This window comes from Giraffa tippelskirchi, chromosome 1, assembly GCF_054371585.1.
Source record: "Giraffa tippelskirchi isolate mGirTip1 chromosome 1, T2T-mGirTip1v1.2.pri, whole genome shotgun sequence".
In the NCBI taxonomy this organism is placed as follows: Eukaryota; Metazoa; Chordata; class Mammalia; order Artiodactyla; family Giraffidae; genus Giraffa; species Giraffa tippelskirchi.
Genome location: NC_137275.1, coordinates 167605827 through 167619982, shown reverse-complemented (window position 1 = coordinate 167619982; position 14156 = coordinate 167605827). Strand labels below are relative to the sequence as shown.

Genomic DNA, 14156 nt, shown 5'->3' with positions numbered 1-14156 from the left:
TCTTTACTGCTGAGCGCCCAGGGAAGCCCTATCCAAACCTGTAGATGTTGCTAAAGACATGCTTAGAGGGAAATTTATATCCTTAAATGAAGTGCATTAAAATTTATAGTTTGACAAATAAAAACAAAATATATTTCTTCTAAACAAGAAAAGAAGTGAAAATGGAGGAATAAAGAAATTGTACTCTATACCAGAGAAGAGAGATAAGAAGAAAAAGAGTATGCAGTTACCTCTGCAATAGTCCTCCCTTCTTAATATTACAATTACTGATTTTGACCTATGAGCCTGGCTGCCCAGAAAAAAGTGTACAATCTATTTTTCCTTATAGTTAAGTGTGTTTATGTGACTAAACTCTGATCACTGAGTGTCCTCTAGTCTTTTGTCATTTTTCTTCCCCCTTCTTCACTTGAATCCTGGAATATGAATGTAATGGTTGGAATTCTGGCAGTCTTCTCTTATCAGGAGGCCAGGAGTCATAGTTCAGGGATGCTGGGGCAGTGAGCTGAAAGGAGCCTCTGTATCTCTCAACCCTGCTACCACGGCTACCCTGGATGAGCAATTTATAAATATCTGTTTATGTGAAAGAGAAATCCATTTCCATTTTGAGTATTTATTCTGGATTTTTCATGATGGGCACCAAACCTAACCCTAACTGATATAAGGACAAACAGAAAGCATAAAGTACACGAGTCATCACAATAGAAGTAGAAATGGACTAAATGTATGTGTTTAATGAAGACTCTTGTAATCAGAAACTCTTAGATTGGATTAAAAATATGAGAGTACTTTCCTCTTTAAAATCCAGAACTACAATGTCATGACACTAGACAGTTGAAGGTAATAATTACTTCAATAAATAAAATTAATAGTCTTTTAGGAAAAAAGGCAAGGAATCACAGATGCCTGAAATTTGGCCAGTGTTGTTTTGTCATAATCAGAAGGGGAAAATTCAAGAAAAAAGTTTGATTTTGAGAAATGATACTGAGTTCAATTGTGTGGGTGTGCATGCTCTGTCACTCAGTCGGGTCCACCTCTTCCCGATCCCCTGGACTGTATTCTGCCAGGCTCCTCTGCCCATGGGATTATCCAGATCCAGGCAAGAATACTGGAGTGTGTTGTCATCTCCTCCTCTACCTGACCCAGAGACTGAACTGAGTGTCCTCTGTCTCCTGCACTGGTAAGCAGATTCTTTACCCACTGAGCCAGTGAGTTCAATCAGGGGGTCTTAAAATATAAGCTAAGAGACTAGGTAGTTAACTTCAGTGAAAATAGGTTGAACTAAATATTAGAGATATGTTGGGTCTATGTTTAGTGCTGTGGTGCTCAAACTTGACTTTAACTCTAAATCACCTGATGGGTTCCTTAAAGCACAGATTATTGGGCCCTATCTCTAAAGATTCTGATTCAGTTGGTCTGAGATGGAACCTGGGAGTTTGCATTTCTAAAAGTTTTCCAGGTGATGTGCATGTCGCTCCAACTCTGAACAACATGAGGAAATAGAGTCAGAGCTGCTTCAGTGGTTCTGACAGCTGACCACACATTACAATTACCTGAGGAACTTTAAATGCATGCCAATAGCTGGGCTGAAATTCCTATTATTGAATCAGAATCTCTTTTGTTTTGTTTTGAATTCCCTAGTTGATTCCAATGGGCAGGCAGGCTAAAATACTCTTCGAGTCTTCCAATGTTCAAGTTAAAATTTGTTTTTTTACGTAAATGTTTATTTTCTTCTTCTTCTTTTTTTTTAATCATACTGCATGGTCCACATGAAACAAATATGCAGGCTCTCAATTTTCAAACCCAGCTACCTGACTAGATGTGACATGTAGCTCAGGTAACCAACAAGCAGCTGGAATGTAAAGCCTGAAAGTTAAGTTGGGATTTTGGTTATAGATCTGGGTACAAATAATTTTAAAATGTGGGAACAAATTCAAGGAAGCAAATTCAAACCAGGTTTGATATTGTCCAGCTAAAATAATTATTAAAAAAATTAATGGCTTTCATAAACAGCATTATCTATTGCATTTTACTTTTGCAATTGATTGACTATCCATTTATACTACAACTGAAACTGAAAAGTTTTCAAGATGTCAAGCACCTGAGAAGTTTCTATTCCAAGATCAGATGGGAGGGAGGCTTTATTTGAACATGAATATTTAGATTTTAACAATAAACCAGAAAAACATGCAGAGCACATGATCAGTAACGGCTTGTACTATTTAGCAACCCTGAACTCGTGCTTACATTGATTATATATTGGGTTCCCATGACTGATGTAACAAATTACCATAAACTTAGTGGTTTAACACAGCACACATTTATTCTCTTGAAACTCTAGAGGTCGGAGTACTGAAATCAGTTTCACTGGTCAAGGTCAGAGGGATGGGCTGAGCCAGCACCCTCCAGAGATTCTGGAGAAGAATCCAGTTCCCTATATTTTCCATTTTCTAGAACTGCATTCCATGGATTCCCTGGCTCCTGGCCCCTTACTTGTCAAAGCTAGCAGCTTCAGTGACCAAGCCACCTCCTGTTTCTGTGGTCAAATTGCCTTTGCCTCTTTTTTCTAAGGATACTTGGGATTCCATCTAAGACTCACCCTGACAATCCAAAATAAATAATTGCTCAAGATCCTTAATTAAATTACAACTGCAACATTTCTTCTGCCATATAAACTGACTTTCACAGCTTCCAGGAGCTTTAGGAGTCATTATTCTGTCTGGGAAAATTATATAAAATATAACAAAAAGAAATCACAGGATTCTTTTTTATCATGCATAGATTCAGAATGGCAGAAATGACAGTGAAGTCAAAATTCAGCTATTTAGCTTTCCAAACACTGAGGCAGAGGTCAAAGGCAAATTGCAGATTTCAGGCAAATACTAAAAGTAAAGCACAGTTTCTCAGCATACCTACAGATAGTACACAGGTTTATAACCTGTTAACCTGTTTTTTAAAAAAATAATTTATAGCGTAACACAAAAATTCCCCAAGTATTTGTTTACTTTTTTCACTAACCATGATTTATCTAAACCATTTGGTATTTTAAACTTTATATTATTTTAAAGATACTTATTCATAATTTAGACATATTTGATTGTTTCCTTAAAATAAATTTCTAGACATAGAATAAGAGTTGAATATTTTTATAATTTTAGTGCAGTTTGCCAAGCATTATTAAGCTCTGAGAAACTCTATAGGAAAAGGGTAATTTCTCTTCACCCTTCCATGTGCCAGGATTGGGAGTAAAAAAAAATACCCTTGACTTAAAAATGCTAACTTGTTGCTGTGCATTTTGCACTTATAATTTATATTTATTGGAGGATATTTCAGTGAAGAGTACTCCCTGAGAAACTTTCTTTACTTACAATCATGATTTAACTCACTTCCCAGATTAACTTGCATCTCTGAATTTCCTTTGTAAGAATATTCTGACTGTATAATTTGTCTACAAATTCAAAACCAGGGAGAAAAGAATGTGTGGCATTAGAAATTAAGTTACTGGTCATCTGGGGTCAGGAAGAAGGACATAGTGACAGAAAGGATGTACAAAGTGGGCTCTGAGCTTCTAATATTGTTCTTTACTTGATCCCAGTGGTGATTGTTTTGTTTTGTTTCTTTCATGATTTTTGTTGAGATGTTACTACAAAAAAAGTTATGATTTTTGCAGCTTATGGGCTTATGTTATGGGCTTCCCAGGTGGCACTAGTGGTAAAGAACCAACCTGCCAATGCTGGAGATGTAAGCGACATGAGTTTGATCCCTGGGTCCGGAAGATCCCTTGGAGGAAGGCATGGCAACCCACTCCAGTATTCTTGCCTGGAGAATCCCATGGACAGAGGAGCCTGGCGGGCTATGGTCCATAGGGTCTCAAAGAGTTGGACACAACTGAAGTGACTTAGCATGCATGTACACATATATGGCATATTTGACTAAAAATTTTTAATAAAAATAAATTAAAAGAGAAAAAAATAGTACTGACACTCATGTCTGCATACACTCAGTTTTGGATACAATCCTCTCTGCTTACCAGTAGTCAAATCTCTTTGCTCCAAATTCTTACCATTCATGTGAACCTAGTGTTTCAACGGCATGGTTGAATTAAATGTTATTTAAGTTGCTGATTTATTAGGAGGAAAGGGCAATTGATTTCTATGAAAACAAAACTGAGTGTTAGGCACTCAATCTTGTCAAATTATGAAACACGTTGGCATAATAACAATCTATACATAAGACAATTGTAAAAAAAACTAGAAATTGTATAAAACTCTCAAAGTAGTCTGCATTCAGATTGCCTCAAAGATGTCTTTAATGGCTTTAAACTTCTTTCTGCATTTTGAGGAAACAAAAACAATGTGAACACTATTTATGCAAGGTTATTTCAAGCTCAAGCAGCAGACCCAGCTCTAAGAAATGGATTTGGCCCATGAAGTTCAGCAAAAATCTATTTAAACTAAATAGTCTTATAGAGGCTTTAATCTAATGTTTCTTTTAGTTACCCTTCTAATTAGTTAGTATCCTGATTGTATCAGATAAGAGGGGCATCTGCCATCTTAGTAACACAAGACAAAGAGAAAACAATTGATAGGATATGTGAGGAGCAGGAGAAATCAAAGGTTATAAAATAAAAAAAAAAATTGCTAATGGGCAAAGGATGTCAGATGAACAGAAATTAGCCTACCAAAAGGTATGTTCACACACTCTAATGCTTCTTCCACCTCCCTTTTTAATACCAACTTGCCAATCGAGCACAGATTCTCTCATCACATAACAAGATCCATTTTTTTTCCAAATTATTAAAGGCCAAACAGGCACGTGAACCCATGTGGCGTCTGTTGAAACTGCAGTGATCAAAAGCAAGGGGACATATCCATCGCTGGGTTAACCACCCAGCAGACTCACCCTGTGATGCTGAAGGCGACACTGAAGAGTCAGGGACAGCAGATGTCACTAAGCAAAGCAAGTTCAGCTCCAACGGGTTGATCCTGGATTTTGAAATCAGAAAATGTGGAGATCAGTAATTTTTTATTTCACCATACAGTTATGTGTGTTAAATGTGCATGTTTTTTATTTCAGTTATTCATATGAGTGGGAGAAGCTTAGGCCCCAACAGCTTTTCAGTGACTAAGGCTTGAGTTTCAGAGGAGTTTAAGAGAGATTCCTTATACTATGAGATAGCAGTTTCAGCCATGGTTGGAGACCTAGTGTGTATGGTTCTTGGGATAATGACAGTTTTCACCAAGGACTAGAAAAAGTCAGATTTAAAAGAAAATAAAATTATGTTCCTCTTCCCACCCCTTCACGGGAGTGTATGTGTGTGTGTGTGGGGGGTGTAATTTAACTTGTCCCTAGGAAGGAAAGGATGATTAAACATCCTTCACCTACGACTCCCAAGTTTAATTTCTAGCCCATCCTCTGCTGCATAACCCTGCTAAAATACACAATATATATCGTATATAAAAATTTACAAGCTTTGACCCAGTCTTGAAGTGGGGCTTCCTGGTCCCTGGGTTCTCACGAAAGCCATTTTCCCTTTGTAAAGGAGGGAAGTGATCTCCTTGGCCTTTTACCCATGCAACCACTCCTAAGAACATACTATTCTACAAGACAAATTCTAGGAGATGGATGATATCAATACTTATTTCAGAAGCAGAGATCTCAGGCTCTGTGGTTTCTGGATAAGAAAAATCTGCCCTTCAAGTAAGATTAAGGTGGGAGAGTTCCTGATCCTCTAATCACAATGCTTTCCTTACAGAAGATACTTGGTAAATATTTGTAAAAATTTAATGGGCAGGTGTGGTAACCTGTTTCATAGCTCTTCCTTTTACCACATTCTGTAATATCTGGCATAAAGGGATCTGTTATTATGTAATTATTCAATAAAATATGATTAAGAATGAGCATATAGATGGTGAGATGACACACCAAGTGTGCTGTGAAGCATTGAGCTTTCACTGCCTGGACAAGTGTGTGACTCCACAAACAACTGCAAGGCTGAGAGCAGAAGAAAGGAGCAAAACACAGCTGTCTGGGCCTGGCCAGAGCACCACTCTGCGAGTTATGTAACAGCTGTTGTGTAATTGTGCATTTAATTCAAAACACATTTTTAAGAGAGAAAACAATTAGATTTTCCAAAAAGAATGAAATTGTGAGTGAGGGGGATAGGGAAAGAGAGAAAAAAACAATGAAACAGCCCAGAAGTTTCTATCTGGTCTTCAAGCAGAGGCACAGGGGAGGCAAGGACCTCAGAGATGGTTGTCTTAGCATCTAGGGGCCTGGCCTATGAGCTGAATCTGTTTTTGTAAATAAAATTGTATTGCAAAGTGTATTATGGTATCGGTTGACTGTAGAGTTGAATAAATCAAAACTGAAACTATGTGGCCTAGAAAGCAGAAAATAATCTTTCTCTCTTTACAGAAAAAAATTTGCTGACCCCCATCTTAGACAAATAAAAGGCTATGTTTGAGGGCCTGTGAGGGTGATGACTCAGAGAACAAAACAGCCGACTCTCGAGCCCATCTGGGAACGCTCTTATGGAGAGGAGGACAAGGAGAATAAATTGGAATGAGAACCAGGGTTTTGGTGTCACACTGGCCTGAAATGAAATTTTGGTTTTGTACTTATAAGATTGGTGTTCATAAACAAGCTATTTTATGTCTGTAAAGTAGGGAACACAGTGAGGGCGGAAAGAGAAAGTACGGTTCCTGCCCCTGATTTGGAGTAACTATTCAACAAACCTTAGCTTCCCTACTTAAATCCCATATTTGGAAAAGCTGGCACTTTTCACTGGAAGAAATAATTATTACTCTTAATTCTGAGTAATTGGTTAAAAGCACCCAAGTTTTCCCATCTTGTTCTGTCACTTTTGCTAGACTTTCGATAAAATAAACTTTTATACTTAAAAATGGGAGTAGTACAGTTAAAAACTGTCCTTTTTGAATGTTCCCAACTTGTAACATTAATCTCATTTTAAGAACCTATATTACTCAGGAGTCCTGTTTAAATTCACTCTTGGTACAATTGCCTGCGTCAATGATTGATAAATACCAGCCAACTTCTAAAACCAGAGGTTACTTTCATTTTAAGAGAGTTTTAGCAGACGATATTGCCATTTGCTATTGTGGTGAGTGTGTGACAGCACAGTCTGAGTTCCCTAAAAAATCCTGCTGACATTTCTGTTCCCACATATAAAAGATAATTTAGGTAAAGACCATTTAAATAAAGATAAAGATAATTTAGAGCTCCCGAAATCCTAGTAGGTCTGCTTACAAAGCACTGAAATACATTTGATGGGTATGATTCTTTTAAAGTGGCCTTGGGGTGGGGTCTCTAGAGGGGACCTAAAGAAAAGCACCCTGCTTTTCTGGGACATGGACAGATTCGCGGATGGCACTGTCCTAAAGACACCTGGCCAAGGTCCTTGCCTCACTCGCCTCTGCTAAGAACAAGTGCCCTTTGAGATTCCTCTTCAGTCCTCGAATTTTCTGACTCCAAGTCTGTCAGAACACAGAAAGTTTCACAATAACATAAAAAGCACGAAAAGCCAAAAAAATAATAACTGGCCTTAGTGGCCAGAGCAGCTGTGCTTCCTACCCTTATCACAGGTTTCGGCTTTGTAAATTAATTCATCTGCAAATAGTGCCCTGTCTCCGGACGCAGCTTCAATGCTGGAGCACTGGTTTCTTAAGGATTTAAGTTTAAAGTCAAGGGCTTCCTGCTCTAGGTGTTACAAATAAGTAGTGTCGTTTTCTTTTTGCTCCGAGTTTGTTCATCCAATCATATCCCAGTATGCAAATAAACCTTAGCCCATGCAGATAAAAAGGAACAAATAAAGCCAAGTGCTCTATCAGAACCAAATCGCTGAGCCTGTCACCTGTGTTCCAGGAGCGGAACCAGCAATGTCGTCCTCAGCCATGCCAGACGTACCTGCCCCACTCACCAATTTGAAGTTTAAATATACTAAGGTTAGTACAACTTCTGCTTGCTGCTTTGCCTCAGCTTTATAAAAACCACATTTATTTAAAGCACAAAAGGTCAATTTAAGTAAACTGGTGTAGAGAGCCCTTTGCAAATATAAAAATAAAAGGCTTGCAAAATGCAGGTCTGGGTTTAGTGTCTTGATCACATAATGAATTCTAAATCGTATCTGGCAACTTTTCAGAAATTTATTCCTTATAATATTTCTAAGTAAAAGGAATGCTCTTTGCTGTAATAGATTCTTGTGCCAGGATTCAGTGGACTTTACTAAGCAGTTCTATTAACTTTAGGCAGAGCACCCAGCATGTATAAGAGAGGCAAATACTTACTAGAGAAACTTACTGGAAACAGGCAAACAAATGGGAAATCGTTTTTTTTAAAGGAAAAAAAAAAGAGAGAGAAACAGAGTATAGTGAAGTAAAACAGACCATACTGAAGTAACATGATTTTTATATATGTCAAACGAGTGTTAAAATTGAAAGACCTGAATCTGATAATTGGATGAAGGAAAACTCCAGTTACAAAAAACTACATGGCCCTTGCATTATTTAGCATATTTGGGAAAAGAAAGCCTTCTTATTTATTTCTTCAGCCAAATTCATTGCCATTGGAGCCGGCGTGTAATTGTTAGCTGATAAATATTTAGAGAAAAAAGAGCAGGAGCCAGACCCAGACTTAAAAATCCACAGTTAGGGAGAAGGAGGAAATGGATCCTATTTGAGTCAATCAAGAGTATCTCTGAACTTTGCCTGTTTCACACTGTTACATTCCTGCTTTCTAGTCAGAGCCTAGAACTTTCAGAGAAACAAATAAACAAAACCAATCTAACCAAGATCATTTAAGAAGTGAGCTTTATGGTGTGATGCAGAAAGGAAAGTAAGAAAGTAACTATTCCCACTCAGGGATAGCCACTTAGCTGCCTGAATTAACCAAGGAAATTCCAAGAGCACTGTAAGTTAATGGTAAAGTCCTGCTATTATTGTTTCCTGACTTGTAACTATGGATGGTTTTGAAATTCTAGTCTGTTAGATTTTCATTTTCATAAGCACAACAAATGAGGAAGTTGTTCAGCTGACTGGCTCTTTTCCATAGAAAAGTGTCTGCAGAGATCAGATTGTGCCTTTAACATGGTTGACCAACATTTATAAAGTGTATTAAAGTATTATTTTTACAAGGTTTTATTAAAAGGGAAAATATTTTTTTGTCCATTTGATTTTATTCCAAATGGGAACATGAAAAATGCGATTAGACTATACCCTCCAAAGATTTTGCACTTGGCAAAAGCACACCTAACAGATAACAAGACTCCAGTTTTCCCAACTTTCTTCCTGTTTGTCATTTGCAAGATATTTCAATCTAAAGTAAATACATTTAAAAATGCATTCATTTTATAAAGATCAAAACCACTGGCAATGATTGAATTATTCCCTTACTATTATAACACAGTTTTGTTTTGTTTTTCCCCATCATATTGGGAAGATATTTTGATAGTCTGAATGTCACATTTTTTGGTAGTCTGAATGTCACATCTTTTAAAAATTTGGTTTACAAAAGTTTGAAGTCTTCCTTGTCTGTGAATTTCCAGCGAACTCTAATATGAAATATTCTTTCTACTGAACTAAGCTTCATCAAGTAGTTATTAATTAAACATGTGAGAAACAGTAATGGACAAATGAGATAGTCCTCAAAATATATATACAAACATAGATCTAGTGATTCTTTAACATATAGAGATGATTTTAAGATTAAAATTGCCTGTTCATTTAAAAGTCATTATACAAGAACACCCTCTAGGGAAACTAACTGACCTAAGTGCTCAAAAGGAGGCAAGATTCCAAGAGCAGGATTATATGCAATTTGCTCTTGCATATAAGAACTTTTCTGGGTAAAAATACCCAATGCAAGCAAGTCAGTGAATTTCGATTGCTCACACATCTTCTCTATAAATCTGTTCTGCTCAGATAGCATTTTATTGTCTGATTTATTGGTTACAGCATTTTCACACTTGGGAGGACAGCAGTTATTTATGTAATTAAATCTAAATGGGTGAGCTTTTTCAAATGCCTTTGCATTTTCTTTTTACTGTGCCTAACTGAAGAACTGTATTGGATTTGCACTTGCAAGAGGAGTTGGAAAAAGATGGTTATTAGCTAACTTTCCTGGTTGCAAACAAAATAAGCAAGGGATTTTATAGTGTCTGAGAAATTACCTTCTATAGCAAGCCCCTAAACTATGTTATTTTTCTTGCACTATTTTAGTGTTCATGTTTATTATCACTAGAATATGTTGGTTGTTGGGACAAGGTGGAGGAAAGAGACAAGCAAGACTGAGTAACAAAAAACTTCTGCAACTACAGTAGAAGAACTATACATGCTCTCAAGCTTGAGACTGCTTCTAGTCCAAACAAAAGATGTCACTGATGCATAACTTTTATGACTTTACAGTCTACTTACTTTTTTAAGGTGCATAAAACAGAGATCAGAGTTTAAGAAATACTTTCTAAAATGATACCAAAGTTTTTGGAATTTAAAATCTCAGTAACATCAGTATAAATGCACTCAAACTCAGAGTCTGTCTCTATCTTCATATCCCCCCCTTCCCAATTCTAAACAAACTCTATCTCTGCCAGCTCTCTGCTCATCCTTTTAAAGGATGAGCTTCTTGGGAAGTTATGTGATCTTTGGGAAAACTACATTACCTCTCTCTGCCTTGGTTTTCCTTACATGTAAAACGGGAATTCTTAAGGTTGAAGAAAGCATTACATGAGTTTAATGCATATGAAGCCCTTGAAATAGTACCTGACACATGGGAAGTGATCAATTAACATTAGCCATCTTAATCCTATTTCTTTTTCTGAATTCCATCCAATTTTCCAGGACCTTCTTTACTCAGCCTTTCCTAGACCTGTTTCCCACAAGGGTTCTTCTCCTTTCATTGTCATCCCCTAGCTTTTCTGTCACTCTTTCTCGCACAGTCATGCCCCACCTGACAAGGATTTCATTGGAGCTAAGTTCCAAGGGTTTATCCTGGATTTCAGGGATCAAGAACTTTCTCTTACAGGATTTGGTATCTTTGTTTTCCATTCTCCCTTTACAACACCGTTTTCTACCTTAAAGACAAATAGAAAATTCAAGAAGAAAGCTTTCTCAGACAGGAATCAAACCCCCAAATATTTAGTTTGACTCTTAAATGTAACTCACTCAATAATGAATGACTTATTCATGCTAGAAAAGATCTTCATTGGCTAATGACATTTCACATATCCACAGACACTCACACAGACAGGAAATATCATAGTTGAGTTTCATTGAGTTTACTCTGTGCCAATGGCTGTTTTAGTTATTTATGATGATTTTATTCACTTTTTACAATAACCCTATGAAGATGTTACTATTCCTGCTTTGTAGTTGAGGAGACTGAAGAATAGAGCGGCTAAGTAAGTTTCCTTAAGTTGCACAGCTAGTAGATGACAAAGCTAGACTTGGAATGCTGGCAGCTTCGGCCCTCACCCCAAGTGACTCGTCTGAGACAAGTATCACTACTTTGGGATATGGAGTTGCTGGCATCCTAGTCTATCTTTATGCTGACTTTCATTTGTCCACTCCTGATTACTGGAGGGGACATGCCTATGAGCCTTTCCAGCTGTTGCTCAGCTGTTTCCAGGCCAACAGGAGGAAGTTTGCCACCAACTTAGAAAAAGAGGAGAACAATAAGAAAGGCTGGAAACAAATAGACTTTCCAATTTGATTGAAAAGGTGGGGTTTGAGCTGGGAGAGGCCGTGATGCAGAAGACTATGACACAGGTGTGCAATTCCTGTGAGAACTGCACTTCTTCAACTCCTAGGGAGTAATAAATTTTGCTTGGAGGAGGATATATTTCCCTAGCTTTCTGGTATTATCACTTAACCCATGTAGGTTAAAGATATGTTTCTGATAAAGAACGTTTATGAATCATTGAATACTATGTGCTAGGCACGATTTAAAGTGTGTGTGTGTGTGTGTGTCACCATTATCTCCCTTTAAATTCTTACAACAAACAAATTCAGGCCACACGCATTTCCAAATACCCCATTCTTTTCACTCGTTTCTCCTTTTTTCCCTTCCTCTTTCTCATTTTATATCCCTTTATTTACCAAATCATCGAATTGTTCTCTGCTAGGTCTCATGATATCAGACAGCAAGAATGATTCTTGCCTCATGGACCCTGTATTCCTGGAGGAGGTGGGAAGAAAACTAAAAAGCAGAAAACTGAAAGCTGAGACAATATGAGGAGAAGAGCTTTCTTTGGATGAGGTGTCAGGGAAAGCCTCTTTAGGAAGGAGACAGTTAAGGGAAGTCTGAGGGAGGCAGACATAAGGTGGCCATGGAATTGAGGAAACAAAGACCCAGAGGAAGAATACCTGCAGGGACATCTGTGGACAAGGGCGTGGTATATTCAAGGAACTATCCAAATAGCGGGATGGCTGCGAGGTAAGGTAGCTCAACAAGATAAGCCGGGCTTCAGTTTCCAGCTGGTCTACTTATTTAGTGATATGACCTGGGCCAAGCTTCTAAGATCCTTGAGTTTCAGTTCCCTTGTCTGTAAATTAGGAATAATAATGACTACCTTGGAAAGTGGCTGTGAGAATTAGGGTAATTTGTGGAAAGTGCCTGGCACTTACTTATTATGCTCCTTGGTCCAGGCTCTTTTTAACCCTCCCCTTCCCAAGATGACTCTGAGAATTCTAAAAATTTTCAGTTGCCAATGTAAGCAAATCAAATGCTTGCACTGCATGTCACAGTTCAAAACTACATTCATCTGTTGGTCTCATTTGAAGTTCATAACTAGCTGCCAGGAAGGAGCTGGGGAAGATGTTTCTCGTGTCTCATTTTAAAGCTGAGGAACCTGAGCTCAGATAGCTTAAGTGACTTGTTCAAGGTCACACAGCTTTTAAGAGGCAAAGACAGAATGAGCTGAATCTTCTCATTTCAGATCTGATTCTTTTCTACTAGAGTTCATTTTTTCCCCTAAACACTGAAAATAGCAGTATTTAATATTTGAATCTCATTAGATTGTCTCTAACAAGTGCTTTTGCACCTGTTACTTAATTTGTATCATTCATTCCTTACTCTAACCAAGAGAATGGAAATTTGGATGATAAGAGAAGAGAGATAATTTGGACATCAGATCTCTAAACAGGTGGACTGGTAGAAAGAAGATACTCCAAAGCAGTGTAATCTCAAATTTAATTATGTAAGTGACACTTACAGACCAAGTTAAATGCAAATTCCAATGCTATAGGTCTGAGGTGAGGTCTGATATTCTGGATTTCTAACAGACTTCTAGGATTTGTTGATGCTACTTAAAGCATGGTCTGTTGACCAGCAGCAGTTGTCTAAAAGTGTTGAGTCAGTCTTATAACTTTACCTACACAGTGGTCACCATCGAATTAGGGACCTGATGTCCTGTTTCTCCCAGAAAGTGACTGTCACACTTTCTGGGAGAAACAGGCAAAGTCCACTCGCACCCAGCCAGGTCAGAAGTATTTATTTTCTCCTTCAGAAAGTGCAAGTCCAGCAAGAACTAGATCATGGCCACAAGCTAGTGATGGAACCAACTTTGATTTTTTTCCTGGGATATAAACTTTCTTTAAGAATGTAATATTTAACTCATCTCTGAAGACTGTCTTGGCAAACTGTTTTGTTCTCAGGCACCTGCCTAGCTTTAAGAAAATCTTATCAACAAAATCCTTAAGTAAATAGCACATCCCCTAAAAGAGGGTGTTATTCCCATTTCGTAAGGGCTCTCCGAACAAGTGTTCACAGGGTTTCCTTAAACTGGACTTTACCTATTTGTCATTAACTACTTGCCAGAATAAGGGGGTGGGGTGAGAAGAACTCTTGAGGAGAATGAGAAACAGCTCATTTGAAGAGCAACCCAAAGTTAGATTAGTATCTCTAAAATGGCCTGGATAATCTATGGGATGATACAACACAGATCAGCGTAAAAGAACTCTCCTGGGAAAACTAGCATTGATAAAATGGCCATGCACTTGTCTTAAAGTGGCAACTACCTAGCTTAGAGTGGTGGTGGTTTGGGTATTCATGATGCTATTATAATTGTGGCCAAATGTGTTATATGTTTATTAGATTGAAGTGGCCACACTGAGTCTTATTCCAAAGAATATGAGCAATAACCACTT

General features: G+C 37.8%; 1 protein-coding gene and 1 long non-coding RNA gene across 4 annotated transcripts in view; one reads left to right on the top strand and one right to left on the bottom strand.

Annotated features, from left to right (window-relative positions):
• LOC145511972 (uncharacterized) overlaps positions 1–7706 on the bottom strand; it is a 61864-nt gene extending 54158 nt beyond the window's left edge. The window contains exons 1-2 of the long non-coding RNA XR_014058247.1: positions 7591–7706; positions 4887–4982 (exon numbers count right to left, since the gene is read on the bottom strand). This is a non-coding gene — a long non-coding RNA (uncharacterized LOC145511972). The remainder of the gene's footprint in view (positions 1–4886; positions 4983–7590) is intronic.
• The window catches only part of ALDH1A1 (aldehyde dehydrogenase 1 family member A1), an 86268-nt gene that overhangs the window by 23276 nt on the left and 48836 nt on the right, over positions 1–14156 (top strand). The window contains exon 1 of one of the 3 annotated variants that reach the window (XM_081505446.1): positions 7843–7961. The exons of the other annotated variants lie outside the window; for them this stretch is intronic. Within the exon in view, the coding sequence (XP_081361572.1) occupies positions 7896–7961 (66 nt within the window). The 5' untranslated portion in view covers positions 7843–7895. Of the gene's footprint in view, positions 1–7842; positions 7962–14156 lie in introns of those variants that run through there. 3 annotated transcript variants of the gene reach the window in all.